General features: G+C 34.3%; 1 protein-coding gene across 1 annotated transcript in view; it reads right to left on the bottom strand.

The window, feature by feature from the left end:
* Window positions 1–15,830, bottom strand: part of LOC123667926 (glutamate decarboxylase) — a 43,441-nt gene extending 27,611 nt beyond the window's left edge. Inside the window, exons 1-2 of the mRNA XM_045601756.1 lie at window positions 15,765–15,830; window positions 13,716–13,791 (exon numbers count right to left, since the gene is read on the bottom strand). Coding sequence (XP_045457712.1) covers window positions 13,716–13,791; window positions 15,765–15,830 — 142 coding nt within the window. The remainder of the gene's footprint in view (window positions 1–13,715; window positions 13,792–15,764) is intronic.
* Between the last annotated feature and the right edge of the window lie 921 nt (window positions 15,831–16,751).

The following is a 16,751-nucleotide window of genomic DNA, read 5'->3' as shown; positions in this document are numbered from 1 at the left end:
CTAACACAGCGATCTCTTCCAGGCAACCTTTGGGCAGAGGACTAAATAAGAATTAAAGAAATATTTGCTAATGTTCTCGGTGTATGTCCTACCCGGTTTCCCCATCATGCCTTGGAGAGCACGTAAAAATGTCACAATTGACATCATATATATCTGATAACGACAGATATCTCATAACGACCGCTGCTTATACTAAGAAAATTTTACGCCAAACCACACAAAACAACAAGCAGCCGCGGGTTGGAACCTTATCTTATACAAAAAAAAAACCTTTGCCCAGAAGTGGTACTTGCAGACTAAGTTAAGTTTAGTTAGCTATTTATTTGAATAGATTTTTAAAAAATAAAGAAAAAATATTTTTAAAAATATGATCTTAAATCTTAAAGCTACAAACATACAAAAAAAAAAAAAATCTAGCGCAAGAACACAACCCACTCCATTTTGAAATCAGTTAAAAACAACATTGTAATCAGTATCAGATTTTCAATATCAAAATACCGAATATTATTTGCACTTATAATCAAAATAAACAAACAATTTTCTTCTTTATGTTCAATAAAACAAAGTATATATTTTATTTTGTTGACATACACAGTATTTTTGTAAAAATGCAGTAGAAATTACTCCGTTGTGCTCTGATCAGTGACTGCATTGTTGTATCTTCATTGTTTGCCCTTTTCATTTCAAAGGTGAAAAATTAAAAATGCCCTAGACGGGAACGTGACTAAAGGGATCGACCCTTTTTCGACTTTGATTAAAGAATGTCTTTTATAATTTTTAAGTTATTTGAGCATTTTCAAATCACTTTTTGTTGTATATTTATTGCTATATCCCGCCCCGACTTCGCACGGTTGCATAAACTATCAGTGTTCCTCTACTATATTGTGCATGCATTATACATATAAACCTTCCTCTGGAATCACTCTATTTACTAAAGAAAAACGCACCAAAACCAGTTGCGCAGTTTTAAAGATCTAAGCATACAGTGAGAAGCGACTTTGTTATAATATGACTTGTTATTAACCGACTTCCAAAAAAGGAGGAGGTTCTCAATTCGACTGTATTTTTTTTTAATGTATGTTACATCAGAACTTTTGACTGGGTGGAGTGATTTCGACAAATTTTCTTTTAATCGAAAGGTGAAAGGTATGTGTCAATTGGTCCCATTTAAATTTATTTGAGATCTAACAACTACTTTTCGAGCTATATCTAATAATGCGTTTTTACTTGACGCTTTTTTCGTCGACCTACGTTGTATTATACCACATAACTTTCTACTGGATATACCGATTTTGATAATTCTTTTTTTGTTGGAAAGGCTATATCCCAAGTTTAGTACCATGATAAGGAAGCCAGGATCTGATGATGGGATCCCAGAGAAATTGATGGAAATTCTGGAAAATCCGCAATAACTTTTTACTGGGTGTACCGATTTTGATAATTCTTTTTTTGTTGGAAAGGGGATATGCCTAGTTTGGTAACATGATAAGGAAACCAGGATCTGATGATGGGATCCCAGAGAATTCGAGGGAAATTATTGAAAATCCGCAATAACTTTTTACTGGGTGTACCGATTTTAATAATTTTTAATTTAATCGAAAGCTGATGTTCGTCATGTGATCACATATAAATTTAATTGAGATCTGATAACTACTTTTTGAGTAATCTTTGATAACGCGCAGTTACTTGACTATTTTTTCGTCGATCTACGTTGTACTACTCGTCGATGTATAGGAGTCTGACATAACCCTCTGGCACTCCCGCGCTGGAGGGTATCCATGGTGGATTTTCCCCACGTAAAAAAAAGATAGGAAATATGCGGCTTAAAATCTGGAGCAGCTCGACTGGGGAAGTAAAAGTACCTTGGCCGTACAAAAGATCACAGCTAAATGATGTTGCTTTCAAGCAGTGTTGTGTTCCTGTGGTGAGTGAGGTGACCAGAGCTCCTGGGGTGATGGGGGGTAGGATAGCCAACGCGCTTGCGATGCTTCTAGCGTTGCAGTCTTGCAGGCGTCTAGGCTACGGTAATAGCTTATCAGGTGAGCCGTACGCATATTTGCGATCTAGTTGTATAAAAAAATATACAAAAAGGCAGCTTTGACATCATGCGCTTTTGCGATAGAGACACGATAATTTTTTTAGAGTTCCGTACCCAAAGGGTAAAAACGGGACCCCATTACTTAAGACTTCGCTGTCTGTCCGTCCGTCCGTCCGTCCGTCTGTCTGTCACCAGGCCGTATCTCAAGAACCGCGATAGCTAGACAGTGGAAATTCACAAATTATGTATTTCTGTTGCCGCTATAATAAAAATAACTAAAAACAAAATAAAATTAAAAATTAAGGGGAGCTCCAGTACAACAAACGCGATTTTTTGTCTATTTTTACTCGCTATCAATAACATTTTAAAGTAACCTAGTAATGAGCTGTGCTTACTACTTATTCATTTTTTTCACGTATAATTTTTCTGCTTGGTTATGGCTGGCTTAGCTATGGTATGCCTCCATCTTTCTCTATATGACCTTAAACCCTAAAGCCATAAGTGATTTTGTACTAAAACAAAGTTTATATATTATTTATTTATTTTTAAAGTTTTAATTTGTAAAATGACGATTCGAAAGTGCTTTTGGGGCCTATTCGATTTTGATTTTGATTTTGATTTTAATATTACATTGTACTTATATATGAAAAAATATAGCGGTACGGAATCCGCTAGGTCAGTTAGCTACAAATAACATTATAAACAAACATAAGTATTTAAAGTGTGGCCTTTTAGCATTACATCTCACACTAACCCTCCGAACGCCGCGGTCGCTCTGACCCCAGCTGTTATAATCCTTAATACTATCACTCGCCTGTCAGACACACTCGCGATGTAACATTGATATACAATTTTTATTAAATTCAATATTGCATTGTATGTAATGGTATTTATTTTTTAATAATACAGGAAATAATTACAAAATTAAGAAAAAGAAAATAAGAAAAGTTTTTTATAGGTAATTAAAAACAAACTTATGGCAAGATATTACCAGCGTTTACAGATAATAAATAATTATAATATGTTTGTGCATTTTTATTAACATCTGTACTGATATTATAAAGAGGTGAAGTTTCTAACGTTGTTTGTTTGTAGGGGGTAATCTTCGCAAATATTGACCTAATCATGAAAATTCTTTCATTAACAGAAAGCTACACTATTTGGGAGTGATATATGCTATGTTTTATTGTTATTGTACAAAAAGATCAGTTAAAAATAATAGTATATATCAAGTCAGAGAAATACGAGCGAGATGAAACCATTCTATATATTTGCATCATAAAAATATTAAACGCCTAACGAAGTGGGTACGGGTCGACTTTTTTTCATTGTTACAAGATATTCATAAAATATTAGTCTAATGTAATTATCGAACAATAGGTATTTTTCAGTATCTTGTACTATTTGTTTAATTTTAAATTAGTAAAATATCATTTCTAAAATATTTTACAAAGCCACTTCTAATAGTAACGCCATCAATGACTACCTTCAAAAGACTTTAAATCTACACTCCACGAACCTAAGATATATTTTTAATCAACAACACGCATTCAACAAATATTTACCTACCCCTATATCGAGAAAATTTATTTGCCAGGCATTACACTGCATCCCAGATGTTACCCTCATACAGAGCATTTTTATTTGAAACTCAACTTTAAGTTTTAAACAGTAAGGTATATTTTAGGATACAAATTCCATGGGATAGAAAAGATGAGATTTAGTATGAACTTATGTTTTCGACGTCATAAGCCGATTGCCATTGAGTTGTACATTTCGAGAGCTTTTCGTTGCAAATGGTTTTTCACTTATTTATTTGTCTATTTTATTTGCGGAGGTTGTGAATTGATGCGTAGTTTTGGTTGACATAAAATGATACTTATATATTATAGATTTTTTTCTATATAAGTTTGGTTAAGCTTGTTTCTTTTCGTTTTTTTTTGGTGTTAAAAAATCGTGGATATAAACAGTTATATCAATAACTATTTGTTTTACTAGTTCTTCTTCTTCTTCTTCAGGTTAACATGGCTTTCAACAGTGCCAAATGAGCACAGATGATTTCGTTAATGTCACATAGAATGAAAAATACGCGAAGGAGATTGGTCGGTGCGGTCGAGATTACAACTGTTTTGCTAGTTTTTTTTTTCACCATTTTAGTAACAAGGGTCTAGTGATGTGGAAAGTAAATTGACGCTAATGCTGTTTATATGATGTATGTATTCAAATCAATAATTATTTTTGACCGCTGTGTTTGTTAGCTGTAACATGTCATGTCATCAGCGAAACGGAATAGCCACCGACCCTTCTTATATATAGAAGTATAATAATTCTATACAACAAACTATACAGTTAATATTAGTATAAGTAAAAGTAATTCGTGACAAATATATCAAAGATTTATTACGTATCAGACAAATAAATATTGTAATAAGGTTACAAAATAAAGAATTCGTCAGAAATCAAACGAAAGACTCATTTTTTTATCACATTGTTTTTTTTATAATATAAAAAAAATGTTTAAAATATATTTAAAAGAATTTACGAACATTTTTCAAGAGAAATAATTACAGCATACCAATAGGGGCCGGTCGGACCCCAGTAACGCGAGGAATTTCACTTAGAAGCTTAGACACGCCAGGGTTAACAACAAATATTGCGAGTAATGTTTTTTATAGATACGCACGGCTTTACTCGCGTACATCTTTAAAATACCTATACATATATTTTAATTTAATGTATTTTTGTTAAATTTCAATATTCGATAAAGATATAATTCAACTATAATATCTTTACTAATAAATAGAGAACCTGTTTTTTTTTGTTCGGTTATGCTGCGAAAACTACTGAACCGATCGGAATAATACTTATGTCTTCACTACATAGTATAAAACAAAGTCGCTATCTCTATCCCTATGTATGCTTAAATCTTTAAAACTACGCAACGGATTTTGATGCGGTTTTTCTTAATAGATAGAGTAATTGAAGAGGAAGGTTTATATGTATCATACATGTATAATATAGTAGAGGACTGCTGGTAGTTTTTGCAACCGTGCGAAGCCGGGGTGGGTCGCTAGTATACTATACATGCTGCGTGTTTCGGAGAAGGTGTATGTGATATGTTGGTGATTACTTGTCGTGTAAGAAATAGGGACGGACCGAGGTCGCTAGTCTTTTGTAATTAATTCTGTTTATCAACTTAAAACGTCATTTTGAGATCCCAGAAATTTTATAATAGTTAATTTCTACGTCACAAAAAGATGCAACTCTCTTTTAACATTTCTACCGTAATTAGACAAAATAATCTTCTTATATATAAAATTCTCGTGTCGCGGTGTTTGTCATCAAAGTCCTCCAAAACGGCTGGACCGATTTTTATGAAATTTTGTGTGCATATCGGGTAGGTCTGAGAATCGGCCGACATCTATTTTTCATAGTCCTAAGTTATAAGACGGGGGGGGGGGGTGACGGGGTTAGAAAGATATATGGCAAAACAATGTTTGCGAGGTCAGCTAGTTTATATATAAAAGAAACATATTAGAAAAGTCTTACCCTGACGATAAATATAATGGATAAACATACATTATCACGTAATGACACAAGACGCAGTAATATTTTTTTATCTTCTTAGAAATTTTAACAGACTGCAAAAAAGGAGGAAGTTCTTATACAACTATATTTTTGTGTGCACCTCATAACTTTTTTTAATTTTTCTTATATCACTAGGTCGGCAAACAAGCGTACGGCTCACCTGATGGTAAGCGATTACCGTAGCTTATAGACACCTGCAACGCCAGAAGCATCGCAAGCGCGTTGCCGACCTAATCCCCAGTCGGAGGAGCTCTGGTCACCTAACTCTCCAACAGGAACACAATACTGCTTGAAAACAGTATTATTTAGCTGTGATCTTCTGTAAGGTCGAGGTACTACCCCAGTCGGGCTGCTCCATATTTTGAGCAGGAAATTCCTGCTGTGCCCTACCTCAGTTAGTAACTTTTAACTGGGTATACCGATTTTGAGTTTTTTTTTATCTCAAGCTGCTGATCTGTTGAGTACTTTTTGAATGATTTCTAATAATGCCTATTTACTTGACTATTTTTTCGTCTACATACGTTGGTATTACTTGTTGATGTAATCGAAGTGAAATTTTTTCGTTTACAAGGAAACACAGTTATTCAAAACAATGTAAAAAAGCAATGTAAAACTCTAAGAAAAAAATATCCTTCAAAAACTGAAAACATGTTTTATCTTCAAAATATACCTTTCAAATAAAGAAGAATAACTAAAATCGGCTTACCCAATAAAAAGTTATGAGATAACAAATAAAAAACAAGGCAAATAGAGAACCACCTCTTACTTACCCTTTTTTGTAGTCGGTTAAAAACTCATGACAATCACGCAAAAGTCTATAAACATACATCTCAAGCCTCCTCCGAAACGTATTTATAAAATACTCAACTTGAACAGCCGAACTAACCCGCAAATTCCGTTGGTATCAGACGGGCCCCTTGCGGTATTAGGCCGTCCTGTCCCTAGCGAGGATTGATAGACTGGGATCATGTGGATTTAGAACGAAATAGATTTTTTTTTAAGAGTTTTTCTCTGTTATCTATTGTACTTGTAAAGAAGCGATGTTATATTCATTTCTGAGTGATATCATTTTTATGGTTCTCTAAATGGAATTGGCATTGAAATAAACTTTTAGTACATGCACTATTCATATTCATTTTAATTATTTTTACAATTTTTCTCAAAAACAAATGCAAAAAATTTTAGTTACATCATATAATAAAAATATTGTGAATAATTTTGTTTGTACGAAACCCTCGGTACGCGAGTCCGGCTAGCACTTAGCCGGTATTTTATTTAATTAGAAAATTACATTATTGCAAAATTAACGGCCTTACTCAATAATCAACTTACCTCTAATTTCTGGTCTATTCGTATGGAGTATAAGTTAAAACTACGAATAACTCTAAAAACTTAAATCCGAGACAAATCACTGAAAATATTTACATGACAAGGCGTTTAATTATTACTATTTTTTTTTTGAAACAATCAATTTAGTAGATAATAAAATATTCTAAAGGAGTATCAAGTTAATATATTAATCCTTCATACTGTTTTACAGCCGGTTGTATTATCCTATACAGAGTATTTATTAGTATGAACATTGTATATTTATGATAAAAAGAGACTAATTAAGAAATAGGTTTATAAATACGAGTGCAGCTACGGGCGTAATTTGAACTTTTATACCACTACAAAAGAAAGGGTAAACAGAAATTGATTTTTAAGTATTTGTACATACTTTATATTTAAGATAACAAATAAAATCTCATAAAAAAACTCAATCAACATACATCACTCCTGTATCAAGACGACGCTCACAAATAAGGGATTCGAACTAAACCCGGTCATTACCGCGAGTCGGATCAACTCCCCTCGCGGTCTTTACGACCCCAGAGTAATTGTTTCATATTATGTTACGATTTATTGTGAAACTCATGATAAATTAGGTTCTCTATTATTTTATTTTTGACAAATAATTAGTTTATATTACACTAGCTGGGCCCGGCGGTTTCGACCGCGTTTATTTGAGAAAAAAGGCACTAAATTATTATATAGCCTAAAGATTGAGGCTAATTATTGTATAGAGTAGCTGACCCCGCAAACGTTGTGCCGCCAAACGCGATTAAAAAACAGCGGTTGATTGTAGAAAGGTGAAAATTTGAAGTTATATGTATTTTTAATGCTAAATTTTAATAAAATAAAAATTTAAAAAAAAATTGTAATAAAATTAAAAAAATAAATTTAGGGATTGGTTACCATTCAGGGGTATGAAAAATAAATGTTGGCCGATTCTCAACACATGACACACATGAGTTCACACTATTTTTGGCGTGAACTTGTGGAGGCCTATGTCCAGTAGTGGACTGCGAAAGGCTGCTGTGATGATGATGATGATTCTCAAACCTACTCGATATGCACATAAAATTTCATAAAAATCGATCTAGCCGTTTCGGAGGAGTTTAGTAATAAACACCGTGACACGAGAATTTTATGTATTAGAATATATTACTTCAGCCAAATACATGATATCGTGTATGTCCAAATATTTGGTACCCATCTGGTCTGATCCTTGTGCCCCGGAGAGCAGATTAAGCTTTTGTACCTAGTTGTTATCATAGACTCCTGATCGCAATGGTTCGGAGTAGGTAATATATCCAGTAACCTACAGTGAAGCAGTGTGGTGGATTTAGTTCCTACTCTTACGCTAAATGGAGAAAGAGTCCTTTGCCCAGCAGTGGGATGTTACAGATTGAATCAATTAAATTGTCAAAAGAAAAAAGAAAAACATAAGCCGTTTCCGCTAATTGATGGTGACGCACACCGCCCCTATAATGCATTCACAGCTGTGATTAATTGTTGTTTTAAAGTGTCAAAGACTTCATTAATTATAATCCTTGATTTTGAATTAGCTAGTAATTGTGTTTTTGTAAAAGGCAGTAAAGTAAGAAAATATAAATCTGGATTTTAATTATCGATTGGAATGTAACAAAAAACAGAAACCTAAAATAATAGAGCCATACAAAAAAAAATTGTTTTCGCTTCTTTTGCTTTTATGACCACTTCAGTGATTCGCTTTCCAAAACATCTCTCATGCACAGAATCGGATGCTTAAACTTTGTAAATGTATTGATTAATTGTGTAACATCCCACTGACAGGCTGTCTTTTACTCCATCTTTTATCCAAAAAAAGGGTATGCTTAACCCAACACACTGCTACTGCGGGTTTTACATATTTCCTACTATGAGTAACGATCGCTATCGGGTGTCCATTAACATCTGATCGAGCACTTTATGTGCTGGTGATGCACGGTGGAAACCCAGAATAACAGACACAAAGACTAGAAACAATATTTGTAGAAATACAAATATCTGCTACGCCGCGTTGGATGTGCCTGTTGCGCTGGCGGTTGCGGGTTCGATCCCCGCACATGACAAACATTTGTATTGGCCATACAGGTATTTGCCGTGGTCTGGATGTTTGTGGAGTCCTTGTGGGTCTCCCCACCGTGCCTCAGAGAGCACGTTAAGCCATCGGTCCCGGTCATCTACGCCTGATAGCGATCGTTACTCATAGTAGGAAATATATCCGCCAACACGCATTGGAGCAGCGTGGTGGGATAAGCTCTGATCCTTCCCCAACATGGGGAAAGAGGCCTATGCCTAATAGTCGTATATTACAGGCTGAAGCGCGGAATATCTGCTACGAGCGTAAATCGGATCCGCGATCGCTGACACCTACACAACCGATTACTAGTTTTGTGATTAAATAGTTTTTTCTTTGTATATTTTGCAGATAACAAACACTCCTAAACTTTAATTAAAACACCAATGATTTATAAGTGTCGATAACCCGAAAGCTAGTGTCGAGTTACATCATAATCGCGTCAGCTTATCTCGCCGTCTGGAGACCGGATGGGGAGGAAATTACGCGTGGTTCGGAGGGTAGATAAACATTCTATTATAACTATAAAAAGATACTTCGGTATGTCAATTCAGAGAGAAAAATATGACATACTATGGTTTTATACAACGTAAGTCATTTTTTGGCATTAGGACATTTTTAGCACTAGCTAGAAAATCGAAAGACGCGTCTCAGACCATTTTATGTTATGTGTTCTTATAGCTAATCACATATTAGTGTCGTTCAACAACGTCTAAAGGAAAGATCAAATTGAATTCATTTCATCCTAAAAATTCGCTCAATAATCTATACAAATAAATAAAATTAGAGTGTCTGTTTGTAATATTAAAAATAACCGCTTTTTACTAAATGCATATGGATGTATACACGGTACATATATCAAAATAACATTTTTTACAATTTTTGTCCGTCTGTCTGTCTGTCTGTTTGTTTGTTCCGGCTGATCTCGGTCGGCTGGACCGATTTGGACGTTACTTTTACTGGCAGATAGCTGATGTTATAAGGAGTAACTTAGGTTACTTTTATTTTAGAACTTTATTTATTTTATAACTCTGCGAACTAAACAATAACTTTTTTTATAATTTCACGCGGAACAAGTTACAGGCCAGTAATAACTATTGCAAAAAATTACTAACAATCTATATAGTGATGTATATCTATCTATTATATATATAAAAGCGAAAGGTCACTCACTCATCATGAAATCTCCGAAACTATAACACCTACAAACTTGAAATTTGGCTGATAGGCTCCTCATAAGTCGTAGGCATCCGCTAAGAACGGATTTTACGAAACTCGACCCCTAAGGTGGTAAAACGGGGGTTGGAAGTTTGTATGAAAGTCCTATGTTTTTGAATTAAGAGACTTGAAATTTAAAATGTATGCTCTATAGATGGTGAGAAGGTATCCAAATAGTGTATCTTTAGAAATCAAATGCCTTTTGGGGTTAAAACGGGGGATGGTAGGTTGACCCACTCATCACGAAATCTCCGAAAATATAACAGCTACAAACTTGAAATTTTGCAGATAGGTTCCTTATAGGGCGTAAATATCCGCTGAGAACGGATTTTACGAAACTCGACCCATAAGGGGATAGATAGATAGATAGATACTCTTTATTGTACACAACAACGATCAACACAATAACATATTACAAATAAAAAAAAAAAAACAGTGTACAAAGGCGGTCTTATTGCTAGAGTAGCGATCTCTTCCAGACAACCTTTGGGCATATAGGACACAGCGTAGTGAAAAAGCGGTAGGGAAGTGTACACAGAGAAGTGACAATTAGTGTCACGTAGAACAATATCAACTATCGAGTACAAATACACATACATATACAGAACAATACATACATACATAGATACATACATACAAACATATATATATATACACATATATATATATACACATACATACATACACATATATATACATACGCATAAAAATACTATACCTACATATAAACGAAATACACATAATATGGATAAAAGCATAGAATACAAAATACAAGTGAAGCAGTACTCCTACATTATGTTATGCAGAGATTAAAAAAAAACACAATAATGACGTAATAAGTGACAAATAGTGCGCCTTGAGGTATTTTTTAAAGCAAGACAGGTATTGGGCTTATTTTATAGGAAGAGGTAGAGCGTTCCAAAGTCGAACAGCTTTAACTGAAAAAGAATTGGAGTAAAAAGAAGTAATGTGAGCTGGAGTTTCGAGCATCAAAGTAGACTCAGATCTAAGGGTGCGTTCGGGTGTATTACAAAGATACTTGAAACGCTCCTTAAGGTACAGAGGTGTATCAGAATGAAAAAGTATACAATATAGTAGCGAGAGTATGTGAGTATTCCTGCGAAAGCAAATCGGAAGCCACTTGAGACAATCGCGAAATTCGGAAACGTGGTCATATTTGCGAAGACCAAATATGAACCGTATGCAAAGATTTTGAAGGCGCTCAAGCTTATTTAATTGCTCCTCTTTAAGATCAAGATAGCAAGTGTCAGCATAGTCAAGAATTGGTAGAAGGAGTGACTGTGCTAACGTAATTTTGGTAGGCAAAGGGAGGAAATATTGCAGTCGTCGCAGTGATCCGATAGCTGGAAATAGTTTACGGCTCATCTCACTCAGCTGAGGTGCCCAAGAAAGATGTCTATCGAAGATAATTCCGAGGTTTTTGACTTTGTCGCTGTAACTGATTACGACGTTGTTATAAACGACTGGTGGTATAAGTGACCAATCTATTCGACAAACAAGCTTAGGACTAACGATAATAATGACTTGACATTTTGAGGGATTAATGTTTAATCCGTAGAAGTTACTCCATCTATATATGTTTTTCAAGTCATTATTTAAATTGCTTATTGATGTAGGTAGATCTGTCAACTTAGCGTGAGAATAAATTTGAAGATCATCGACATACAAGTGGTAGAGAGAAGATATGCGGAGAGTTATTGAAATTATGAAGATCGAAAATAAGAGCGGGGACAACACGCCACCTTGCGGAACGACAGCATTAACGTTAGACCAGTCTGAATATGAATCCTGGACACGAACGCGCTGCCGACGACCAAACAAGTAACTATGAAACCAATCAATTGCTGATGGAGATATGTTAAGTGAGCACAAAACAGCCAGCAGTAAATCAAAATCCACCGCGTTAAACGCATTGCTAAAGTCCAGCAAGGTCAACACGGTGAGATTCTGACCGTCCATTGCCCGTCTAATGTCGTCAGTGATTTTCACAAGGGCCGTTGCCGTACTATGACCTTTACGGAAACCGGACTGACAAGGATTTAGGAGATCATTGGAAGAAAGAAATAAAGTTAGCAGTTGATGGACAAGACGCTCTAAAACTTTGGACAGGAAAGGGAGAATGGCTATCGGGCGAAGATCGGAAAGCGTAGAGGAATTCGGTTTTTTAGGTAGGGGAATGATTTGAGCGTCTTTCCAGCTAGTAGGAAATGTATTGGAACTTAGGGATTCGTTGAAAATATGGGTTATGAAAGGAAGGACTGAGTCTATTATAGGAATGATCATATTACGGCTGATGTTATCGAAGCCCACTGCATTAGAACTAACAGCTAATATGCTCTTCTTAACATCACATTCAGTCAATTGTGTGAAGGTAAAAGTTGACGAAGAGTCAGGAGTTTCAATGGCAGAAAGATGACTAAGGGTATCGGCTTTAGTCGCACTGTCTATAGTGACAGAAGAAGTAAAATGTTTATTGAGATATGGATGGGATAAAACGGGAGTTGGAAGTTTGTATGAAAGTCCTATGTTATTAAGGTAAGAGACTTGAAATTTAAAATGTATGCTCTATAGATGGCGAGGAAGTGTCCAAATAATACATCGTAATCTATATATACAAAAGAGAAAGGTCACTGACTCACTCATCACGAGAACTCAAAAACCGCTGGATGGTCCCATCCGTCCAGGATGGATAAAGACGAAATTTGGCAGGGATGTAGATTATAGTCAGTAGAATTTAGCTAAGAACGGATTTTGTAATATTCCACCGCTAAGGGGGTTTAAATGGGGATGATAGTATGTATGAAACATATACAGCAGCTATAAGTTCGCCTGATAGGTTATTTAAAAAAATAATTTGCGTTAAACATCTTAATAGTAACGCATATCTTCATAACCATGCGAACGTAGTCGCGGGTAACAGTTGTAGTAACAGGTATTACAAAACAAAGTCCCCAAAAGTATATGTGATCGACTCCCTCAAAATCTACTGAACGGATTTCCATGCGGTTTCACCAATGGAGAGAAGGCTTCAAGAGGAAGGTTTACGGAACGGCTAAGCCGATTTTGATGATAGTTTCACTGGAGGTTTACCAGGAAAACTTTGTGACACACTGATTTCAACGCGAGCGAAGCCGCGGGCACAGCTAGTATAAATATATAGTTTATACATTCTCTTAAAAAACTTGTCGATAATTTTGATAAACGTACCTAATGTTGGGACTGTAACTTATATAAAAAAGGTTGTTTTAACGATCTCGTATTGAATTATACTGGATGGAGTTCAATTTCTTGAAATTTTATAAAAGCTAGTTTGTTTGGTTTTTCGTTGGGTTAACGTTTGAGAAAAGTAATGGTAACATATTTTCAAACTGTAGCGTATTTCAAAGTTGGCAGATAAATCAACTAAAAATATGAGAAGATACTCACAGTCGTAGTACAAGTTGCCGACGCCAGAGGTCAGCCTGGGAGTGCTTTGTCCTGAAAGGGATGCCATCCTGTCACCCTATGAACAAATAAAAAAAATTAAAACAGAACACATAAACGCCATGTCAGCATTTTTTAAAACATGCTGTCATTCAACACCGATAGATGGCGTTAGTCTCGTAAATCACAAAGAGTACACTAGAATTATTTTGCCGCCAAATCCATCGTCAATATTTGCAAGCTAAATAAAGTAACAAATTGATATTGTTCAAGATATCCTAATGATTATATTTATTTGCTGTGCACGGAAAAAATTCTCAGTGTATTAAATAATAATAATGTTTAGCCAGACCAAAGTATAATAGCAAATCATTCTATCACATGGCAATTGTTGTGCAACATATTGTACTTCTTACAAAACTGGATAGGACAGGATTTGGATTGTTAAATCTAGTTCTATAATTATAAGTTTTGTTAATACTGAATGATATTATGATATTCACGCTTCACATTCTAACTCATCTATAAAATCCTAAGCCAAGTAGTTAGTAGGTAAATGGAATGAACGATGGAGAGAACAGGGCTTCAAAGGTTTAATGAAATTAGTTAAAATCATTTACTTAATTTTGATGATATTCTTAATCAACAAACCAAAACGGGAAAATGTTGTAATAAATATCACATGAAATCTAACGTTTTATTATATTGATTATTCGATGATTATGTTAATCACATATCAAGTTGATTGATACTACCATTTATTTCGACTTTGTGACCAAAAGAATTAGAAAATCGCCTCATTTTGTTTAGGCCTTACAAGGATCGCATATTAGCATAACTAAAACCTGCTTGTTCTTTTGACGCGTAAGTTGCTGATTTTTTATAGTGGGAACACAGGACCTAAAAAATATGGTTAACATTTAAAATAAAAGACTGACTAAGGCGTTTCGATATACGTCCTAAGCGCCTCGTAGATGTGCAATCTCCGTTTAGTAGTTACCAAAATATTTCTGATTCGTATTTTTTTAAAAATATGCAACATATAATTTAAGAGCGATTTCAAATTCAATCCAAAAAGGGCGGAGAAAAGAAGGTTCTATATTTTTTTATGCAAGTAATTAACTATCATTTAATTATTGCTCTTTCTTTTGTTGTCAATGTAGCATTCGAGGGGGGGTGATACTTAGTCGTCGTGCTTGCGATACGTCACGACGATACGGTTTTTTGCGAAACAACGCTATTAATATTTCAATTAACGTTTGCTAACGTGATAATGTAGGACGTCGTATAGGCTTTGGCATTCCTTGTCTTATAGATTTTGACTCTGACTCTTAGGTCTCTCTCTCTCTGTACTGTGAGGTCTTAGGAATTTCGTTCCGACCACGGACTATGTCACTGGTAACATATCGACGTTTAGAAAAGGTATACCAGGATATATATCTATATTATTTTTTATATATAACGTAAGTTTAAGTCAATTCAAAAATCGGAAATAAATTTCAAAGGTGACAAAATTTATTAATTATAGGGTTAATTTGGTTCATAATTATGTTCGAATTTAATTTTATTAATAGTTAATAGGTAATAAAACAAATTATATTGTAAACAAAAACGAGAGGTGATATTTTATAAAAAACTTTTTTAGTATTTTTGGAACTTTCGTGTTCACAGATAAGGATATTTATACTTATATTTTGCACTGATAATAGAAATACTTGTTTTTACATTCTTTGCACCAGAATTGTTTAAATTTATTTCACGTTATAGTTTATACCAAAAAAAGTATAAAATGAAATAAAATTCCATCAATTCTTTGTGTTTTTTAAGTAAAAATCTAGACTACAGTCTAAAAACTATAATTAAATTGAAAATAGTTCATAGCTATAAAATAAAATTGATTATAAACAGTTGGCTATTTATAAAAAATATTAGAAAAAAAACTTGTGAAGCTAATTCATATCAGAAGCGAAATAAAGATTATGTAACATGCAAGAGACAAGATGGCGGAAATTAAAATGGCGGCGATCACAAAATGGCGGCTATAAGACGAACCAACTGTATGTGCTCTGCTATTTGCTTGCAGTAGGAAAAAAAGCCGTCCAGAGTCAGCTTAGACATTGCTAACCTCAATTTCTTATCTCTAGTCTGTAAAAAGAAAAAAAAAATGTGTTAATTTACTAGATTTTTTTTATCTGTGAGGCTTTTTCATACATAGGAACGGCTGACGTTATTTATAGAGAACAGATAATCTATGACTTTTTATTATGATTAAAAATTGTTAGATTTGATTATGATATTTTTAATGATCGAATAAATAATTCAACGTTCAAAATGTATGAGAAGAAAATGAAATATGAATTACTACGTAAAACTACAAAATTTTACATACAACAGATACACAATACCAACCTTATTTAAACCGTAGATTAAAACTTAGAAGTATATTAATGTAATAATTATTTTAATAGAATTGATTGAACACTACTTATAGGAAATGTTTTTCGTTGAGAAACAGATTACTATGTGGCAGAAAGGATCGTTAGAAAATTTAAAACTCGGTACGGGGCTTTTTCGTAAAATTTTAATTATGCTTTTCATATATGAAGAGATATATATTATTTATTGGTTAATATTAAGCGGCGTTCGCCACGATAGTTGGTCAGCGACTGAGGTATTTATTTCAGGGTAGCCTAGGGTATGAAACGCGCATGCGTATAAGAAAGGTCGTAGGTTATGGGGGTTGAAATGGGGGGATGGGCGGAATTAGGTCAGCCTACATTTAAAATCGATCTGGCTGGTGAACGTTATATGTGGATTCGATGTAATATTTGCGATTTATATCAAAATATCAAATGAATTCTTATGATCAAAGATATGTCAGATAGGTTCTACTTGATATAAGTCGAGTTCAAATGAAATTCAAATCTATTACCTAGCGGTTATTATTTCGCTTTTGTGAGTTACTTAGTAGTGTTTCACAGTCTACCTTCCACAAAAGCAGATAATTATACTTAACAATTCAAAAACGGTAATCAAGCG

Source organism: Melitaea cinxia, chromosome 29 (assembly GCF_905220565.1).
Source record: "Melitaea cinxia chromosome 29, ilMelCinx1.1, whole genome shotgun sequence".
Lineage (NCBI taxonomy): Eukaryota > Metazoa > Arthropoda > Insecta > Lepidoptera > Nymphalidae > Melitaea > Melitaea cinxia.
The sequence above is the reverse complement of the archived record's forward strand: the minus strand, read 5'-3'. Positions and strand labels throughout refer to the sequence as shown.